Source organism: Oncorhynchus clarkii, chromosome 26, assembly GCF_045791955.1.
Source record: "Oncorhynchus clarkii lewisi isolate Uvic-CL-2024 chromosome 26, UVic_Ocla_1.0, whole genome shotgun sequence".
Lineage (NCBI taxonomy): Eukaryota > Metazoa > Chordata > Actinopteri > Salmoniformes > Salmonidae > Oncorhynchus > Oncorhynchus clarkii.
Window position 1 is genome coordinate 18,090,981 of NC_092172.1, and position 21,117 is coordinate 18,112,097.

Sequence of the window (21,117 nt, forward strand, 5' to 3'; positions counted from 1 at the left end):
AATTACATTCAGCTGTGGGCCAATTTATCCTTGAGTGGATGATCGGGGGGCCGGAACACCGCAAGAATCCCAAACAGATAGTATTTGACAAAAACAAAAAGATTTCAAACCTTGATTACATTGGGATAAAACCATTGGGATATGCCTCTCTATTTATGCGTAGGAAACCTGGGAACAGATATCCTAAATTTAAAATGACTTCGAGCTGATTTCCTGGTGATTAAAAAAAATATATATATATATATTTTTTTTTAGTCTTTTATGTCCAACAACAAATGTTTTTTTTGGGGGGACAACTAAAATCACCCAGGGGCTGAATTTGGCCCACGGGGTGCCTTTTGGGGAACTCTGCAGTATGGTATTACTTGTTGGGAATGGGAGGGTATCCCTGCAGGTGTCACACCTCACACAATGGCATTTTCTTATCAGCCATGTTTACAGGAGATAATTGAGGTCTACCTGATTTTAGAGAGAGTGAAGGTTGTTGCCACGGCAATGTTAGGCAGTGCCATGGGACCCACTTAGGAGATCTAGTTCAGGGAAATTCTATGTGTGGCACTCATCTACCCGGTAATGTATGGCAAGCTGAAAAAGAAGGATGGAATGTGCTCTTTGACAGAGAGAGCAAACCGCCATACAAAAACTGAGACCAGGGAGATATTGTCTTTGCAAAAATGTATAATTTCTATTATAGGTGCTGAACATTTGCAAAAATTCCCTTCCTATAGGAGGGCTCCTAGCTGGAAGCTGTGTAACTGAAACCTGAGACTGGTCTGGACAAATAGCAGCCACTGTGTGGCACAGAAAATCATTGGTATGAATGAGAGCCTGCTGCAAATGGTTTGTTTACGTTCAAGCTGCAATACAAATAGTGTGGCTGTTCTTTAAAGAGTAGGCCTACCCACAGTGACGTCTAGCCACCCTATACCATAGCATGTGATATTACATTTAATTATTATTTTTGTGTGGCTAGAAGTGAATCTTATCGTAAACATTGTCATGTATTTAAGGGGGACTTAGATGTAGATGTATTCTCGAGAAATATTACATTTCACATGAGTTTCCATGGATTCAGTACATAGGAGGATTCTCTCTTTTGAAACCTCTCCTCCTGTCTCAGCTTACACCTCTCCTTACCTCTCTGTTTGTTCTCCCTGGGGAGGACACAGGCACCCAGCTACCCAGCCCTACCTAGCCCTGCCCTGCAGGCTACAGCTCTCTCCAGTTCACACTACCCTCAGCTACTATCTAGAGTTGATTTAGTACAATTGTGTAACAAACTCTTTGAAAAATAGGGCCTTGTCTTACGTAAAAGCTTATTCAACATGTACGTCAGCCCTGGCCCAGATAAACAGTATAAGAACTTAAGTTAAGGAGTAGTGGTGGTTTTCTCTGCATTATTGATGTTGCTATATCTTTTCTAAGCAGGTGACTTCAGGGTAAGTTGCACAGCAGAATGAGAGAAGCACTGCAGCCTGGATTCTCATGTCTACCACCTACACCTAATAGATATAGACCAAACTGCATGTTTACAGGTGTTAATGTCTCTCAGACCAACACTGAATTGACTAATCGGTGTAAGTCATATTTTCATGCCCATGAGCTTTGGTAGCGGAGACTGTTTCCACTGGCATTGGGCTCTGGGTATTTGTATTAATGGGGAGTTATGGGTGCCAGGCTAAGAGACTCAGACAGGGTCAGAAATGTTTTTACTTATTGACGCGAGACAACTATTAGTCCAAGTCTGGGTAGTGTTCTTAGGCTTGGCATGGATGTCTCCTCTACTGGCATGGTGCTGAGCAGTGGTGAAGTTGGCTGTACCCTGGGTGTTGCTGCCATGGTGACCATGGTCCAGTCTGGGTCCAGATCCAGCTGAGGAAGAGGCTGCTGTCTAGGGTGCTCTGTGACCCTAATGAATATCCCATCCCATGGAGTAGATGTGCATGGCAACAGCCCCACACTGCTGCTTATTGTTACTTCTCTTTTCCCATCTTGAAATGCCCTGGATGATGATTCAGACTGTTCAGACTACTGTCTCTAATATTAGAGAGACCACAGTATTTTCAATCATCATCCAGGGTTTTTCAACCTCTCTCTTTGATTGCTTTGTTTTCTCCTCTTGACTTGTGGAAGGTTTACTCTCTGTCAGCACTCAGTTCCTGGCACTGCTCTGAAATGAGTGGTTTTTAAAAGTGCAGATTCAGCAGTTGATCCAGAGCAGTGATAGAGTCCAGGTGGAAGCACTGCTTAGTGTTGGCCTTGATTTGGTTCTATTTAGTTTGTCTGTTAAAGGGGCAATCCGGAGTTGAAATAATAACAATGCGCCCCTTTTTTCAGTATAAACTTGAGAGATGGCTGGAGAAACCACTCTCAAATATAATGTTGACATCCATGATCTCAACATTATAGTTTTAACCATGTTTTGAGGCTATACAGTGCTTGTTTACATTTACTTTGTTTACAAACATTGAAGTAAAACAAGCTGATATCCTGAGTTCTGAAAGGGTACGACAGTTTAACTAAAAGCTCATGAGGCATTTAGAAGTTACAGTCTTCAAGAATCAATTAGTACACACCAAAGATGGATGTTACAACTGCAAAGGTCATAGCTGATGTATGGCAGACCTGGCTGTGACCCGGGATCATGGGGACAGGAAGTACTAACTGACATCATGCCTTCCAATGCTAGATATAGTGTGGTTGGTGTGGAGGATCACAGAGTATTTTCTTCAAGGTTTGGGGTGGTGGGAGGGGTTGGGATTTTTTAATCAACAAAATGCATGATGGCATTTCATACTGTAAGACTTAGTATATGTGCATCTGTCCAAAGCTTCTCAAATCTGTTTAAATTAAATCAAAAATCATTTATAAAATCCTAATCCTTCTCTGGGAAGGGAAAACTGACTCAGAATGGAGCTGCTTTCAGAAATCAGGTCAACTGAACTACTACATGGTAGCACATGTATGCACTTATCCAACACTGAGTAAAACCCTTGCATGAACAAAATACATTTGTAGCCTGATCCTGGTCACATCCCAAGCAATATCCACCAAGATTGTTACTGGAAAGAGATCCAGTTCTGTAGTAGAGTGCAGCACCAGAAAGTGGTCTTCTTAACACATGGTGGGCTCTGTGTCAAATCCAAGGTTGGAAAAGGAGAACAGAGTAACAGTGGGGAATGGGGGGGGGGGGGGGGGGGGGCGCCTGTTGTACTGAATCAAACCCAGCCATTTCTCGAACTCAGCTCTGCTCAGCACTATCCATATATGGTAATGGTATTTGCATGAAAAAAAGCCTGACATTATGAATCTGGGGCTGGTGCAGAAATTCCTCAACTGCTGTCGGGGTAACTTTAAGGAGAAGGTCTGGTCCCAAACCTAGGAGACTATAAGGAGTTGATTGTTATTTCAGAGAGTGAAGGAGATCAAGTCATGAATCAGGTTAATCCTAGATCTCTTTGGACAGAGGTCCCAATCATACTTCCTGGGATCAAGGTTGTTTTGACATCTGTGAAACACATAATATGTGACTGGAATTGTACAGAAGCAAAGATCATTAGTTATGACTGATGCTCTGTAGTATGCTGTTACTAAGGGCGGTCTGTGTGGAGAAGGTGGTTGTTAAGATGTGCTCAAAATGAAGTCAGATATTATTGGTAGCTCCCAGTTCCATCTGTCCCCCTAAGGGACTGTATGCTCGCCGACCTCCAGCACTGACTGACTCACCTCAACTTTTCCACTAACCTGGGGAATCACTTACCAGAGAGAACAACATCCTGCTCTAGGCTAGATCTCAGTCAAAACACATAGGTAGGTTTCAACCAGAGCCATATATTAGCAGTTTATGGCACAGCATCCAACACGCAGTCAGTGATTGGCTTTATAACCACTGTCATCAATAAGCCATTATACATTCTTATCAATGTTTATAAACAATTTTATTGGTGTGTTAGCAAATTATTGAAAACATCTCAAAGTATCCAATGTTCTCCTCTAACCCCTATGGAAAATACCCTGAACTTTTGGCTCCTGTGTTTCCGGCTTATGTCCTCTCCCTCTTCAAGTAGACCATTATCATTCCCAACAAAGCAGCAACAGGATAAATATAGCACTCTAAATAGCTTAGTACTTCATTTTCATTTGTGGATGTAGGGTTGTGTCCTACAGCATACATGGTGTAGGATTTGCCTGGAGTTGTGCTATAGATCTGGGCTGTTTTTATGCGTTTTTGTGGTGGGCTCAACTGCGACATCTGTAGTAGATTCCAAGCTCAATGCAGTTAATGTCATTACTACTGCATTAGAGCATGACAATGAGATGAAGCTGATGTGTTGGATTTCAGATGAGTATGGAAATATAACAGAGAAGCTCAGTATAATATGACATTATTACATGTTATTGATCAACTAGTCCTTTTTTTCTGAATGTTTAGGATCGCTGCCTGGAAGACCGGACTGTTTCTCCTGTGTAAAGGGCTCTGTGATCCTCTGACTTGGCTCATGCTTTATCAAGAGTCTGACTCACCCTTACTCAGACGGACTCACATACTTTGATTGTGTTGTACTCAAACATGGAAATGCAGTAAAACAAATCAGCTGTCTGTGACTAGGTGAAAAAATCGATCTAAGCCCAACCTTCATATCATAATCGCTACACACAGCCTACATCATTGTCACCATATTAGCTAATGTCATAGTCAACATAGCTACTAGAACTAACATGTTAATAATCATGCAGTACAGTCAGCAAGCAGTTACACCGGTGGGCCTCGTGGTAATAAATTAATAAAACCAAAAGTTTACCTTGACTTGGAAGCAGGGACTAAAATGAACACCTGCCACGTGCCAAATGCGGGTAGATTTAGGCGGGTAAGTCTATTTCACCTATTATTAAAAAATGATTTAATCTATTTTAGAATAAGGCTGTAACATAACAAAATGTGGAAAAGGGGAAGGGGTTTGAATACTTTCCGAATGCACTGTTTATCTTCAAATTCCTGAGACACTAATTTCCCAGTGTCCCATCAATATTCTCTTCATTCACACATCATCTCCAGCGAGGTGTTTATGAGCTCCCAGGGTATGGTATCACATGTAATGCACCCTGCTTAGCCAATGAGAGGAGAAATCAGCCTTTTCTTCTTCTGTTTAAAAAAAAAGTAGTAAAACATGATAATGGGAACCGTCTGGAAAATTAATGGAGCAGTAATTTATGTCTTGGCTCCTGAGTGAAAATGCACATAGAAATAGTCTGAGAAGCTATTAACATTACTCACTATGTTCCATGCTAAGAGTGAGTCTGTAAAGAGAGGTTGTGGTATTTATTTTGTTGGTGTAAAAAACAATTGAGCCACCCCGGAGAACGTTAAGGGTTCATTTGAGCAGTCTCTCTGCTTGACTTTGTACAAGTCAACTATTGAAAGTTACCATGGCTTTCCATTGGTGTATTAAATCTACTGTGGTGGTACTTTATTTTACTGTAATGTCACCATGGTTTTGCTCTGTGTTGCTTTGGTAGAGAAAGTACATCTTAGTGCAACTGTACTTTTTGTCTTTAACCACAAATTGACATTTAACAAGTGATTGTCACATTGCACCATTCAGTCTGCTGTAGCCTATGGAATCTGAAATATGGAAGTGTTGCTGCCATCTAATCTATGCACTAGCCCTTTCCAATCTGAACCACTTCAAAAGTTGAAACATAGCATTCCAGAACCAGGAAGAAAAAAGAGGCGTAGAAATACAAATCGTTCAGCCGTATGTAAAGCTGTCCTCCAGTTCAAAGGTAAACTAAAATAGAATAGGATTTAAAATGCTCTTTCTCAGTGGAATCAGGAGGCAAACAATGTGTTAAATGGCATTGAGATGTGTCCAGTGTTGACTAATGTTCTGGATCTGGTCTGTGGCTTTGATTGGTTCTCCATCCAGGAGAATAAGACTCATTCCTCACAGCACAATGTAATCCTTTCCTCAGTAGCCAGATGACATTGACTCACAGCACATGATGAATGCCCTAAGCTTTCTGGAGACCTGCTCTCAGAAAAAAAAAATCAAACTGGAACGGAGGTAGAAGAGGAAGAGAGGGGGAGGGAGGTAAAGAGAAAGGTCTGACAGCAGTCAGAACACAACATCAAAGAGCCAAAAACACACTGAAAGCACTTTTGGGAATCATGACCTTGCACCTATTAGAAGTTAAAAAAATATCAAAACTCTGCATGGGTGAAAATGAGTTACTCAGGGGGAAGCCCAAGTTCATTTCAGTTGTTGGACAGTTTTCTGCTAAAAGTTTTGGCTGCCTACCCCAGTACTCTCACCAAATGTGATGATTTCAGTCCTAGGTAAAGGCAAGCTTCTGATAATGAAGTTTCTAAGAGACTATAGGGCCATCGTTTTTTTTTCCTGGTCAGGTCACGCGGTCATTGTTTGATAGTTTTATAGTTTGATGCGGCTGCAAGCAATCTGAAGGCACCAGTCTGAAGGCACTAACAGATGTGTATTGTGTTCTGTGTGTTCCAGGGGAGCCGGGGCCACTACCGGTACCACTGGCAGAGCCACAATGTCAAGCAGAGTGGAGTGGACGACATGGTGCTCCTCTCCAAGATCAACGAGGACGCCATTGTGGACAACCTCAAGAAGAGATACATGGACGACTACATCTTTGTATCCTTCACATTCACACACCGTTCACACCTCGATGAAGAATGGCTAAGCCCTGTAGTAGACACACTCCCACCGTTCCCAGAATAGCTGAGTGACCATTCCCAGTGCTGTAATAACTCAGATTAATGATCTAGTGTTTGAGGCTCCAGACACTGGGCTACTCCCACCATGTATCGCCAGTGGCGAGGGGGAGACGGGCCTCTTTGCACCCCTATCTGGACCCCTGACTTCAGCTTCCTTCACCTCCAGGCTGGAATGGATCTTAATCAGGTTTACTCTGGTTTAATCTCACCATGCAGCAATATGAAAAGAGGTTGGGGGAAGGGTTGCTGAGAAATGCATGGTGAATGTGAGCAGTGCAGCTACTTTCCTACAACAGTAATGGTTTTGTTTGGCTGTGCTGAGAGCATTCCGGGCCAGATCTGTAAATGCCCCAGGCCTGTAGGCCTATACAATCAATAAGAAGAGTATTCAGCTTCACTCTTACAGACCTCAAGAATATATTGAGGTTTAAAGTGTTGTTCTTGTGCCCATATAATGTATCCAAGTTGTGTTGAAATGTTTGGGCCTCTGAATGACCCTTTTGATGGAAGATGTTGAAAGTTCTCGAAGGAGCTCATTAATTAAAACCGCATCTGTGTCCTGGCAGTCTTTAGGATTATAGAGTTGAGCGGATGCTGGCCATTTTAGATTGAAAACTCAATCCTCTGATTGTGGTCAGAAAATAGCATCAACAAAGAGTGTTCCAGCCAGTGGCGTACTGGGGCTGGGGTCACTGCAGGGCGCCCTCAATACCAGCTTTATGTGCCGGGAGCTGCTTTGAGCTACAGGGCCTAAACCTCACATCACTACACTGCTGGGCTGTTCACTCTGATGTGTGAACACTGTATTTACAAGGCTTGGGTACAATCACCAGACACTCCAGTGCTACCACACAGATGCACATTGCAATGACATCATGGGCCCAATTACTCACAGTTAGGTCATTTTTCTCCAAGAGGGACTACGTCAAGATTTATAAATATGTTCTGAAACCGCATTGTCTTAAAGAGTCAAATGAGGGGAGGGTTGTTATTGGTGCTCGATGCAGATTACTAATGAGCTCTGGGAATTCTTAGTGTTGTTCTTTCCTTTGACCATGTGAGTCACAGGGACCTGAACGGTTGATGTATTACTGGTACACATGTTAGTATGATCCTTAACCTCTACAGACTTACATTGGCCCTGTGCTCATCTCTGTTAACCCGTTCAAGCAGATGCCATATTTTGGGGACAAGGAAGTGGAGATGTATCAGGGCGCGGTGAGCAGCCTTTTCTCTTTCGACAGGAGTATGAGACAATGAGACAGGGTACCAATAGGTTTTTCTATTTGGGTAAAAATAAAACTCTGCTATCAATGTATTCAACTTGTATCCTAATTGTTTGCACAACGTCACCTCATACTTGGAAAAGTTAAGATAAGTCATGTTTTTAAGATGATGTTATCAGTAGAAAGAACAAAGTTTTCAATGAACTGGGTTAGGTGTGCTTCGAATACCTTTTCCAGCAGCACCCCTCAGTTGGAGCAGATTTAGAAACGTGCCCGTTGAAAAGGCCTGGCAATACCTTCAGTACAGCCTGTTCAAGTCTGTATTGTTTAAAGTGTTCTTGGCCAGCGTACTGGAAGTGGCCTTGGCTGCCAAATCAGACGTTAACTATGCTTGATAAAAACAGTTAGCCCTCTGACGTTATTACTTCATTACATGAATTACTCCTAATTCTTTACAGTCTTGCTTTTACAGTCAGTTTTCCACGTAGGACCAAGAAATTGGACCCACCCAGTTTTTTTTTTTACGAGATATTCTTAGATATTCTCTGTTGAATTTCAGGCCCAGTATGAGAACCCTCCTCACATCTACGCCCTGGCAGACAACATGTACAGAAACATGATGATCGACAGGGAGAACCAGTGTGTCATCATCAGGTGAGTCTGCCTGCCTGCTTTTCTCGTTATTATGTCTCAGGCACCTCCCCTCCCTTTCAGTGTTTGTATGGGGAGAAAGGGTGACAACTGACAACCATAACAACAGAGCTGGTATGTGGGAAATGCCTGTGAATGAGGCAGAAGTCGAGAGGCAGGGAGGGATATGAGGAGACTGCATGGTGACACGGGTGGAAGAGTGCTACTGTTGAATGTGATGATAATAGATGGGAAGGGAACCAACAGACCCAACAGGATCCACCACCTGACTGGGAGGAGTGCTGGTGATTGACAGTGCCTTGCTCCGTCTGGGTTCTTCAACCAGTCTTAATCCACCCTCCTCATATCACAGCCTGCTGGGAAAGGCACACTGGGAAAGTACACCTTCAAGTCTAAATATATGGCCTCAAGGCTCTTTTCTTGTGGCAAATGGTTGATTTTAAAACATTTCTCAGGATGTAGAATGAAAACAAAACACAGTGTCTATTTATGCATTAGCTTCCTGCTTTTATAAAACAGGAATTGCACCTGCATAGTACTTTGTTGCTCATGCATGAGTCTTCTCTCACGGCACAGGAAGGGACTGTTCCTCTGCTGTTATGGATTGAGAGAGGATGAGTAGTGACAATTAACACATTTGGGAGTATGCTGTATATTACACTCGGATACGGATTATTCGCCTCAGACAGACCGATGATCACAGAGAAAATGTTCTGGACTATTTGGCCATGCCCCAAATACAGCTTTCTTTCCTCTTTAGACCGCTCAGCTGAAAATACTTGACATTTGAAAGCAATATGATTGAACCAAACCAAAGTCGGTCTTACCAAACAGTGGTCAAGAAGGAAATGTAAAATGGTTTAACTGGCCATTAAAATGTGTTTGGTCACAGCCCTGGATTCCTGGAAGCTAGTGGTAGTCCAGAGATCCTTCCCTAGTGTTGTGAAGCCTATAGTGGATAACATGACTGTACAATGGGTTCCCATGGGAGGGGGCCTCCCAAGGGAAAAGTGTTGTCTCATAGTTGAGGCTTTATGTTGTGGGCCAGTCACCTGAGGCCCGGGGCCCGGACGGTTACTGTAGTGCTTACCTCATGGCGAATGTCCCCTGGTTCAGCACTTTCCTCCCGTTGTTTAGACAGCTGCCAGTACAGATACCCACATAAAAGGAATGGAAGTGGATTTGTGATGCACCAGGTCAGCAAACAAAGCCCTTCATGAAATTGCTGTCCAGGCAGTGTGGTCAGCACTGTACTGTTGGACCTTTTTCTTCCCCACTTATTAAAGAAGTCATTCAACATGACATGAGTCATCTGACGTGGTCAAGTGGTGTTGACTGGGCTTTCTGTCAATGTCTGACTTCACTTTTTCTGCACTCAAATTCTTGGGAGAGGAAAGCTAAGTTACAAAGGGCAATAAAGATGTAGAGTATTATCATAAAATAGTTATAAAAAATGTATTAACTATCTCCCTGAGTGGTTAAAACACAAATGATGCCTTATGAAATATAGAAGCGCTTGCGCTTCTACAAACACTGATGCTGCAATATTTCAAATCACATGGCACCATTTGTGTTGTGCACAGTTTTTGCCGTCCTTCTTTACCAAGACTCTGGCCAGTGAGTTTACAGCTCTATCTCGCAAAGGGTGGCCTGAAATGTAGTGTCTGATGACACACTATATTCTACCCTCTGTTCATATAACAGTTTTCTTATTAGTTCTGTAGGGAAGGTTATTTTCTCCCCCATTGATATGAAAGGCTTGGTAATGGGTCATTGTTGAAACAATGACATGGGAAATGGAGAATCCATCTAAGTTTTTTGTCACTGTTAATGGAAGGACCCTTCAGTTGCAGGAAATTATGCTATCCAACAAGTTGAAATGAAGCCAGGCTTCAGTCACACCGTGTGTGTGTGTGTGTGTGTGTGTGTGTGACAGTCAGTCGTGGCTTGGGAACACAATGTGCATAATCATACAAATCTGCCGTAACTGGTATCCATCGTTCCACATTATACTCAGCATGCATTCCGTTTCACTCATAGCTGATGTCTGTAATGATCACTTCAGGTGCTTTCTTTGTCAAGCTGAGCTGTGAGTGACATCAGTGATTCAGTGCTGAATGTAGTACTTTACAGTAAGCTGTCTATAATGACATGACTCTCCTTCTGTCCTTGTTTGGCCAATAAATGGGAGAGGCAGTCAACAATGTGTTAAGCATCTACGTGCTGTGTAATTACAACAATGGGCACACCCCTCAGGAGGGTAAAAATAGGATGTGATTCAAACTCCAGCCACTAGCCTGCTCCAGCTGAAAAGAACATGCCCATAAGTCCACGTGTGTAGATGGGTTCTCTTAAGGGTGAAGGTCCTACAAATGCTTATTGGCAAAGATTAGAGGGAACATTGAATCACATTTGGTCACTAGTCAGTGTACTGACTGTTTTTGAGTGCATTGTAGTGACCACTATATCTAGAACTGTTATAGTTGTTTTGAATAGCTGTGTAACAAGCTAGACTGAATACTATAGAGGAGCAGAGTCCAGTATCGGCCTTAGTGAGATGAATAAGCATATAGAGTTGCTTTGATGACTTCTTATGGCTTCCTCTAACGGTCTGCAGCTGGGTCGTCTCAGAAGGGCATTACCGACATGACTCCCCTTCAAAAATGAAATAAAAAAACAGACTCCTCTGTCATCCACTGCCAAACCACATATGTCTAAATAAGTATGACCCTGGTGAAGTGAAAGGACAGGAGGAAAAATACAAGGAGAGGTTGAGGAAAGAGAAGGAAGAAAAGAAACTGGGCAAATGTGACAAAACAGGATTCGTGTTAATAGCCCCTTCTAGAGTGGGAGGTTTACTGCTGAGATGAGTCTGATTTTGGTTGGCATAAACCACAGAGAAGGAGAGCTGAGTGAACATAGGAAGTGGCGTCTCTGTGGACAGGAAGTCCAGAGATGGCGTTTCACCTGGTAATTCTGGATGTTTGAAAAAAGTTGATTTGAAGTGAAGGGTTTGGCTCAGCTGGGAGAATTAAAGGAAGAGCATTTTGACTGGCTCAACTTCTGTTCCTACATCGCACATTGAAGAGAAGAGAAAAGAGCCATGGGTCAAATTGAGAAATCCCCTCCTTCAGTAGTAGGCCACCTTCATGCTAATTGGGGATAAGAAGAGACAATAAAGGAGCATTTGGGTAAACCCCTACTGACCCTCTTAAAACCAGGCTTAGAGGAGATTTTCATGGAGTGTTATTTAACATGCAACTGTCTGGTACCATAAATCTAAAACTGCTTTTTCAGCTTCAGGGTTCAGTTGAATTTCCACAGAGAAAGTGTATACTCTCATTTACTTGTTATTTCCAGAACTGTGTGTTGCTAAGAGGGACGTCCTCTTGAATAGCAAGGCAAGCAGAGTAATTACAGCATCTGTTTACTGACAGCCTTTAACTAACAACGTGGGCATCCTTGAATTGTACCTTGTGTTTCAGAGGACTGTCCTGTTATATGGACCGTTCTGACCTCTCTACTTTGTGTTTCAGAGGACTGCCCTGTTATATGGACCGTTCTGACCTCTCTACTTTGTGTTTCAGTGGAGAGAGTGGTGCAGGGAAGACAGTAGCAGCCAAATACATCATGGGCTACATCTCCAGAGTATCCGGAGGAGGACCCAAAGTGCAGGTGAGCCCAGAGAAGCTACTTCCATTTTACACCGGTAAACACCGCTCAACTACAGTTGTGAAAATGTGATTCATCTCAGACAATCACACACACATCCACTGTCATTTACAATGTACCTTATGACGCCAGTCCATCCTAATGACCGGTTGCTGTTTCCTGTCTAAACCTCCCTTTTCCGCACCACCCAAACCATCTCCTGCCATCCCTCCCTCCAACCTCCCATTTATCATTATCAGTCCATCAGCAGCCCATCCAACCCCCAAATACCCTCGTTCCCAACCCCCCAGCAGCCATCTGGCCCCTATACTACTCAGCAAATGTCCTGTCCACAAGCCACCCCTCTCCACCAGCCTCCCTGGTATTATTGGCCCACTCAAAAGGGCTTGGAATTTCCAGTCTGTAGGAATATAAACTGGATCACAAGATGCTTCCACTCAGACGCAATTGTGATGGTAGTCATTTTTTCAGTCTGATTAGTATAGTGCTTTTTCCACCCTGGAATTATTGTACTTTAGTCAAGGTTTCAAGTTCAAAGCAATGTTAGCTATCACGCTCTGAGTCATGTGGGAAAGGGTGTATGACTAATTACTGTACATTTTCAATGTACAGTGCATTCAGAAAATATTCAGACATTTTGTTACATTACAGCCTTTTTCTGATATGGATTAAATTGTTTGTTTTTCTCATCAATCTACATAATACCACATAATGACAAAGCAAAAACAGGTTTCTTGATTTTTTTGCAAATGTATTGTAAGTAAAAAAAACGTATCACATTTGCATAAGTATTCAGAACCTTTACTCAGTACTTTGTTGAAAAACCTTTGACAGCGAGTATGACGCTACAAGCTTGGTACACTTGTTATCCCTTGGGAGTTTCTCCCATTCTTCTCTGCAGATCCTCTAAAGCTCTGTCAAGTTGGAAGGGAAGCGTCGCTGCATGGCTATTTTCAGGTCTCTCCAGAGATGTTCGATCGGTCTCTGACAGAGCCACTCAAGGACATTCCGAGGCTTGTCCCGAAGCCACTCCTGCATTGTCTTGGCTATGTGCTTAGTGTCGTTGTCCTGTTGGAAGGTGAACCTTCGCCTTCAGTCTGAGGTCCTGAGCGCTCTGGAGCATCAAGGATCTCTCAGCACTTTGCTCCGTTAATCTTTCCCTCGACCCTGACTAGTCTCCCAGTCCCAGCTGCTGAAAAACATCCCCACGGCATGATGTTGCCACCACCATGCTTCACCGTAGGGATCGTAGTGGCCAGGTGATGAGCGATGCATGGTTTCCTCCAGAAGTGACGCTTGGCATTCAAACCAAAGAGTTCCATCTTGGTTTCATCAAACCAGAGAATCTTGTTTCTCATGGTCTGAGAGTCCTTTTGGTGCCTTTTAGCAAACTCCAAGCGGGCTGTCATTTGCTTTTTACTGAGGAGTGGCTTTCATCTGGCCACTACCATAAAAGCCTGATTGGTGGAGGGCTGCAGAGATGGTTGTCCTCCTGGACGGTTCTCCCATCTCCACAGAGGAACTCTGGAGCTCTGTCAGAGTGACCATTGGGCTCTTGGTCACCTCCTTGACCCTTCTCCCCTGATTGCTCAGTTTAGCCGGGCGGCCAGCTCTAGGAAGAGTCTTGGTGGTTCCAAACTTCTTTAATTTAATAATGATGGAGGCCACGGTGTTCTTGGAGCTTCAATGCTGCAGAATTTTTTTAGGTACCTTTCCCCAGATCTGTGCCTCGACAAAATCGTGTCTCGGGGCTCGGGCAATTCCTTTGTGACCTCAGGGCTTGGTTTTTTTCTCTGACATGCACTGTCAACTGTGGGACCTTATAAAGACAGGTGTATACCTTTCCAAATCATGTCCAATCATTTGAATTTACCACAGGTGGACTCCAATACAGTTGTAGAAACATCTCAAGGATGATCAATGGAAACAGGATGCACCTGAACTCAATTTCAAGTCTCATAGCAATGGGTCTGAATACTTATGTAAATAAGGTATTTCTGTTTTTTAATTTTGTAAATATTTCTAAAAACGTGTTTTCTCTTTGTCATTATGGGGTATTGTGTGTAGATTGATGAGGGGGGGAAATGATTTAATCCATTTTAGAATAATGTAACAAAATGGGGAAAAAGTAAGGGTTCTGAATACTTTTTGAATGTACTGTACATGGTTCTGCATTGTTACTGGCTATGAGTCTTATGTGCCTTGCATCTTTTAAATAATTTCAAGATGTATTAAAAAGTGTGCTTGTAACTTTTGTTGAAGAATGTATTTAAAATAAGTCTCTGCGGTCTATGTAGTATATTACAGACATTGCCCTTGGAATTTCTATTGTTTTATTGAATAAGGTCTCCATTGTGTTGGAAACCCCCTACCTCTCTCAATACCCTTCCTGCCTAATTTAGCTTTGTCAATCCCTCTGTCCACATGTCTCATTCACATGGTCTCCCCAAGTCCTGTGTGCATGTGCTTGTGGAAGGCGTGCTTTGTGTGTGTGTATGTGGGGGGACAGACTGAACAGCAGAGTTGTTGTATCTGATTATCATCACCCTGTATCGGTTTCTGACTGAAGGATGCATATCAGATTACCATGCCCCTGAATCATATGCATGCAAATGGATGTGAGTGACAGATACAGCATGTTTTTAACCTGGGAATTGTATGTGTTTTGAAGTCTCAGGTGGCTCTCACAGAGCAGTTTGATTAGTTCCACACAGTTGAAGTCGGAATTTTACATACACCTTAGTCAAATACATTTAAACTCAGTTTTTCACAAATACTGACATTTTATCCTAGTAAAATGTCCCTGTCTTAGGTCAGTTAGGATCACCACTTTATTTTAAGAATGTGAAATGTCAGAATAATAGTAGGAGAATGATTCATTTCATTTTTGATTCATTTCATCACGTTCCCAGTGGGTCAGAAGTTTACATACACTCAATTAATATTTGGAAGCATTGCCTTTAAATTGTTTAACTCGGGTCAAATGTTTCAGGTAGCCTTCCACAACCTTCCAACACTAAGTTGGGTGAATTTTAGCCCATTCCTCCTGACAGAGCTGGTGTAACTGAGTCAGGTTCGTAGGCCTCCTTGCTCGCACATGCTTTTTCAGTTCTGCCCACAAATTTACTATGGGATTGAGGTCCAATACCTTGACTTTGTTGTTCTTAAGCCATTTTGCCACAACTTTGGAAGTATGCTTGGGGTCATTGTCCATTTGGAAGACACATTTGCGTCCAAGCTTTAACTTCCTGACTGATGTCTTGAGATGTTGCTTCAATATATCCACATCATTTTCCTTCCTCATGAGGCCATCTATTTTGTGAAGTGCACCAGTCCCTCCTGCAGCAAAGCACCCCCACAACATGATGCTGCCACCCCTGTGCTTCACGGTTGGGACGGTGTTCTTCGGCTTGCAAGCTTCCCCCTTTTTCCTCCAAACATAAAGATGGTCATTATGGCCAAGCAGTTCTATTTTTGTTTCATCAGACCAGAGGACATTTCTCCAAAAAGTACGATCTTTGTCCCCATGTGCAGTTGCAAACCGTAGTCTGGCTGTTTTATGGAGGTTTTGGAGCAGTGTCTTCTTCCTTGCTGAGAGGCCTTTCTTGTTATGTCGATATAGGCCTCGTTTTACTGTGGATATAGATATGTTTGTACCTGTTTCCTCCAGCATCTTCACAAGGTCCTTTGCTGTTGTTCTAGGATTGATTTGCACTTTTCACACCAAAATACATTCAATTCTAGGAGACAGAACGTGTCTCCTTCCTGAGCGGTATGACGGCTGCATGGTCCCATGGTGTTTATACTTGCGTACTATTGTTTGTACAGAAGAACGTGGTACCTTCAGGCATTTGGAAATTGCTCCCAAGGATGAACCAGACTTGTGGAGGTCTCCAATTTTATTTCTGAGGTTCTGGCTGATTTCTTTTGATTTTTCCATGATGTCAAGCAAAGAGGCACTGATTTTGAAGGTAGGCCTTGAAATACATCCACAGGTACACCTCCAATTGACTCAAATGATGTCAATTATTCTGTCAGAAGCTTCTAAAGCCATGACATAATTTTCTGGAATTTTCCAAGCTGTTTAAAGGCACAGTCAACTTGGTGTATGTAAACGTCTGAACCACTGGAATTGTGATACAGTGAAATAATCTGTCTGTTAACAATTGTTGGAAAAATTGCTTGTGTCATGCACAAAGTAGATGTTCTAACCAACTTGCCAAAACTATAGTTTGTTAACAAGAAATTTGTGGAGTGGTGAAATACACTTTGGTTGGGGTCATTAAAACTCATATGTAAACCTCCGACTTCAACTGTATGTAAGGTTTAACTGAGCCCTGGGGTAAGTTCAATAATCTGTAACACTCGAACCGCCATGCCACTAAAGTTTTTTTCTTCATAGAGGACAATGGTTCAGGGACGCAAAAGGATTCAAAGAAATGCTACTATTTCACATTGAATAATAGAGAGGATAATAGTTCGGCCTCCACGACGCTGTGCTGATTTTAAAACTCATGGGCTCCTGATATGCAGATGGCTCATGGGAAAGATAATTTACTCCAGACGCTATGAGAGCGGAGCGACGGTGGAAAGTTCCAGAGACGGTGCATGTTGAATCTGCTAGCAGGGATGTGCATCACTGCAGAGTGTAGTAGTGTCTCCCTACCCACTGTCTCTATACCCTACCTGTCAGTCACTAAAACGAGCCTACTGTCTGTCTGCTCCCTCACAGCACGTCAAAGACATCATCCTCCAGTCCAACCCCCTCCTGGAGGCCTTCGGGAACGCCAAGACAGTGAGGAACAACAACTCCAGCAGATTTGTAAGGGTCCCACGTCTTTCCAAATCTCTCTTTAAAAAAAATATATATATTATTACCGGAATGGGGGCGCCTAACATCATATGGTTGGCACTGTGTTTTGCCCTGGAATGATTTGAAGCTGCTTCACGGTTGTTTCTGGAACCAAAGCAAACACAAGGACGTCCAGTGCAAATAGAGAAGAGAAAAAAAGGAGAGAGTGAATTAGTGTGCTCCTCTTTTTATAAGCTGTGTTACTGCCTTCTCCCGTCTCCTCTTGGCTGGGGCTGCTAGCCTCGTGTGGCCTGGTTTGCCAGGGCTGTGGGGACACACTGTCCAGAAAGAGTGGGCACTCCACTGCTAGTAAAGATGCACATAGAAAAAAAACATACTACTTTAAAGACAGTTAGCTTGGAGAGAGGTTTTAAAGGCAGACTTTAGTGTCCTCTAAAGCCAGTTTACCCACTTATAGCATTCACAACAGAGCTTAGTGGTAAGTATTGTATTCAGGTTGACAGACAAGGCAGTATTGTCTCTGTTCTTAGTTTTCCTGGTTTAGTTTGGGGAAAGTAAATTAGGTTTGACTCATGGTCTGAGAAATGGTTGAGGAAGTCTCCCTGTATGAATAGTGTCTCAGTGCACTCTGGGGCTTCAGACTGGTTGGGAATGGGATAGACAAATTACAGATGACAGACCTGTCTGGAGGAAAGAAGGAAAGGGAGAGAGAGAAAGGGTTCAAGCCTTAGTACACATACCACTGGGCTGCAGGTGTGCACCCGAAGTACAACTCATGTGATGGTTGTTATTTCCTGCTCTGTGAAGTCTGGGTTTTAGCTTTAGCAAGGCCTTCGCTGATACTAAAGCGCCACACTCTCCTCCTTCAGGGGAAATACTTTGAGATCCAGTTCAGCTCCGGCGGCGAGCCAGATGGAGGGAAAATCTCCAACTTCCTGTTGGAGAAATCACGCGTCGTCATGAGGAATCCTGGAGAGAGGAGCTTCCATATATTCTATCAGGTGAGGGACTCCAGTAACATGGTGTTTTTATAATTTTCCTGTCTAATAAGAGTGTTTATGCACTTATGTGTACAGGAATTGCCTCGCAGTGTCCATGAGTAAAATTCAGCTTTCAGGACACTGACAGTAACAAGTACACTCCGTTAAGACGAGGGGGGGGGGGGGGCCGGCCAGTCTGTGCATATTTGTAAACAGCAACTGGTGCACGAAATATAAGGAAGTCTCTAGATTTTGCTCGCCTGAAGTAGAGTATATTGTGATAAATTGCAGGCCACACTACTTGCCTAGAGAGTTTTCAGCTATACTTTTCGTGGCTGTTTATTTACCACCACAGACAGATGCTGGCATTAAGACCACAGTCAGTCAGCTGTATAAGGAAATAAGCAAACAGGAAACCACTCACCCAGAGGCAGCGCTCCTAGTGGCCGGAGACTTTAATGCAGGGAAACTTAAATCAGTTCTACCAAATTTCCATCAACATGTTAAATGTGTAACCAGAGGGGAAAAAAATTCTAGATCACCTGTACTCCACACACACGAGGGAGACGCTTACAAAGCTCTCCCTCGCCCTCCATTTTGGTAAATCCGACCACAACTCTATCCTCCTGATTCCTACTTAGAAGCAAAAATTAAAGCAGGAAGCACCAGTGACTCGATCTATAATGAAGCAGATGCTAAACTACAGGACTGTTTTGCTATCACAGACTGGAACATGTTCGGGGATTCTTCCGATGGCATTGAGGAGCACACCACATCAGTCACTAGCTTTCTCAATAATTGCATCGAGGACGTCGTCTCCACAGTGACTGTACGTACATAACCCAACTAGAAGCCATGGATTACAGGCAACATTCGCACTGAGCTAAAGGGTAGAGCTACCGCTTTCAAGGTGGACTTTAACCCGGAAGCTTACAAGAAATCCTGCTATGCCCTGCGACAAACCATCAAACAGGCAAAGCGTCAATACAGGGCTAAGATTGAATCATACTACACCAGCTCTGATGCTCGTCTTATGTGGCAGGGCTTGCAAACTACTACAGACTACAAAGGGAAGCGCAGCCGCGAGCTGCCCAGTGACACGAGCCTACCAGACGAGTTAAATCACTTCTATGCTGGCTTCGAAGCAAGCAACACTGAGGCATGCATGAGAGCATCAGCTGTTCTGGACGACTGTGTGATCACGCTCTCCGTAGCCGACGTGAGTAAGACCTTTTAAACAGATCAACATACACAAGGCTGCGGGGCCAGACGGATTACCAGGATGTGTGCTCCAGGCATGTGCTGACCAAATGGCAGGTGTCTTCACATTTTCAACATGTCCCTGGTTGAGTCTGTAATACCAGCATGTTTCAAGCCCAAGAACACAAAGGCAACCTGCCTAAATGACTACAGACCCGTAGCACTCACGTCCGTAGCCATGAAGTGCTTTGAAAGGTTGGTAATGGCTCACATCAACACCATTATCCAAGAAACCCTAGACCCACTCCAATTTGCATACCGCCCAATTAGACCCACAGATTATGCAATCTCTATTGCACTCCAAACTGCCCTTTCCCACCTGGACAAAAGGAACACTTATGTGAGAATGTTATTCATTGACTACAGCTCAGCGTTCAACACCATAGTACCCTCAAAGCTCATCACTAAGCTAAGGATCCTGGGACTAAACACCTCCCTCTGCATCTGGATCCCGGACTTCCTGACAGGCTGACCCCATGTGGTGAGGGTAGGTAGCAACACATCTGCCACGCTAATCCTCAACACTGGAGCTCCCCAGGGGTGCGTGCTCAGTCCCCTCATGTACTCCCTGTTCACCCACGACTGCATGGCCAGGCATGACTCCAACACCATCATTAAGTTTGCAGACGACACAACAGTGGAAGGCCTGATCACCGACAACGACGAGACAGCCTATTGGGAGGAAGTCAGAGACCTGGCCGGGAGGTGCCAGAATAACAACCTATCCCTCAACGTGACCAAGACTAAGGAGATTATTGGTGACTACAGGAAAAGGAGGACCAAGCACGCCCCCATTCTCATTGACGGGCTGTAGTGGAGCAGGTTGAGAGCTTCAAGTTCCTTGGTGTCCGCATCAACAACAAACTAGAATGGTCCAAACAGTTGTGAAGAGGGCACGACAAAGCCTATTCTCCCTCAGGAAACTAAAAAGATTTGGCATGGGTCCTGAGATCCTCAAATGGTTCTACAGCTGCAACATCTGCTCGGCCTCTGACCGCAAGGCACTACCAAGGGTAGTGCGTACTGCCCAGTACATCACTGGGGCTAAGCTGCCTGCCATCCAGGACCTATACACCAGATGGTGTCAGAGGAAGGCCCTAAAAATTGCCAAAGACCCCAGCCACCCCAGTCATAGACTCTCTACTACCGCATGGCAAATGGTACCGGAGTGCCAAGTCTAGGACAAAAAGGATTCTCAACAGTTTTTACCCCCAAGCCATAAGACTCCTGAACAGGTCATCAAATTGCTACCCGGACTATTTGCATTGTGTGCCTCCCCCCAACCCCTCTTTTTACGCTGCAGCTACTCTCTGTTTATCATATATGTATAGTCACTTTAACTATACATTCATGTACATACTACCTCAATTGGGTCGACCAACCAGTGCTCCCGCACATTGGCCAACCGGGCTATCTGCATTGTGTCCCACCCACCACCCGCCAACCCCTATTTGACGCTACTTCTACTCTCTGTTCATATATGCATAGTCACTTTAACCATATCTACATGTACAATACTACCTCAATCAGCCTGACTAACCGGTATCTGTATGTAGCCTCGCTACTTTTATAGCCTCGCTACTGTATATAGCCTGTCTTTTTACTGTTGTTTTATTTCTTTACCTACCTATTGTTCACCTAATACCTTTTTTGCACTCTTGGTTAGAGCCTGTAAGTAAGCATTTCACTGTAAGTTATACACCTGTTGTATTCGACGCACGTGACAAATAAACTTTGATTTGATGTGCTATTTGGCTCCTGAAAGCTGGTCGA

The 21,117-nt window shown here is 43.6% G+C and overlaps 1 protein-coding gene across 2 annotated transcripts in view; it reads left to right on the forward strand.

Annotated features, from left to right (window-relative positions):
- The window catches only part of LOC139385260 (unconventional myosin-Ie-like), a 60,545-nt gene that overhangs the window by 15,371 nt on the left and 24,057 nt on the right, over positions 1 to 21,117 (forward strand). For both annotated transcript variants that reach the window (XM_071130425.1, XM_071130426.1), the window contains exons 2-7: positions 6,516 to 6,659; positions 7,871 to 7,960; positions 8,528 to 8,622; positions 12,207 to 12,294; positions 17,024 to 17,113; positions 17,974 to 18,105. In XM_071130425.1, the coding sequence (XP_070986526.1) occupies positions 6,516 to 6,659; positions 7,871 to 7,960; positions 8,528 to 8,622; positions 12,207 to 12,294; positions 17,024 to 17,113; positions 17,974 to 18,105 (639 nt within the window). The remainder of the gene's footprint in view (positions 1 to 6,515; positions 6,660 to 7,870; positions 7,961 to 8,527; positions 8,623 to 12,206; positions 12,295 to 17,023; positions 17,114 to 17,973; positions 18,106 to 21,117) is intronic.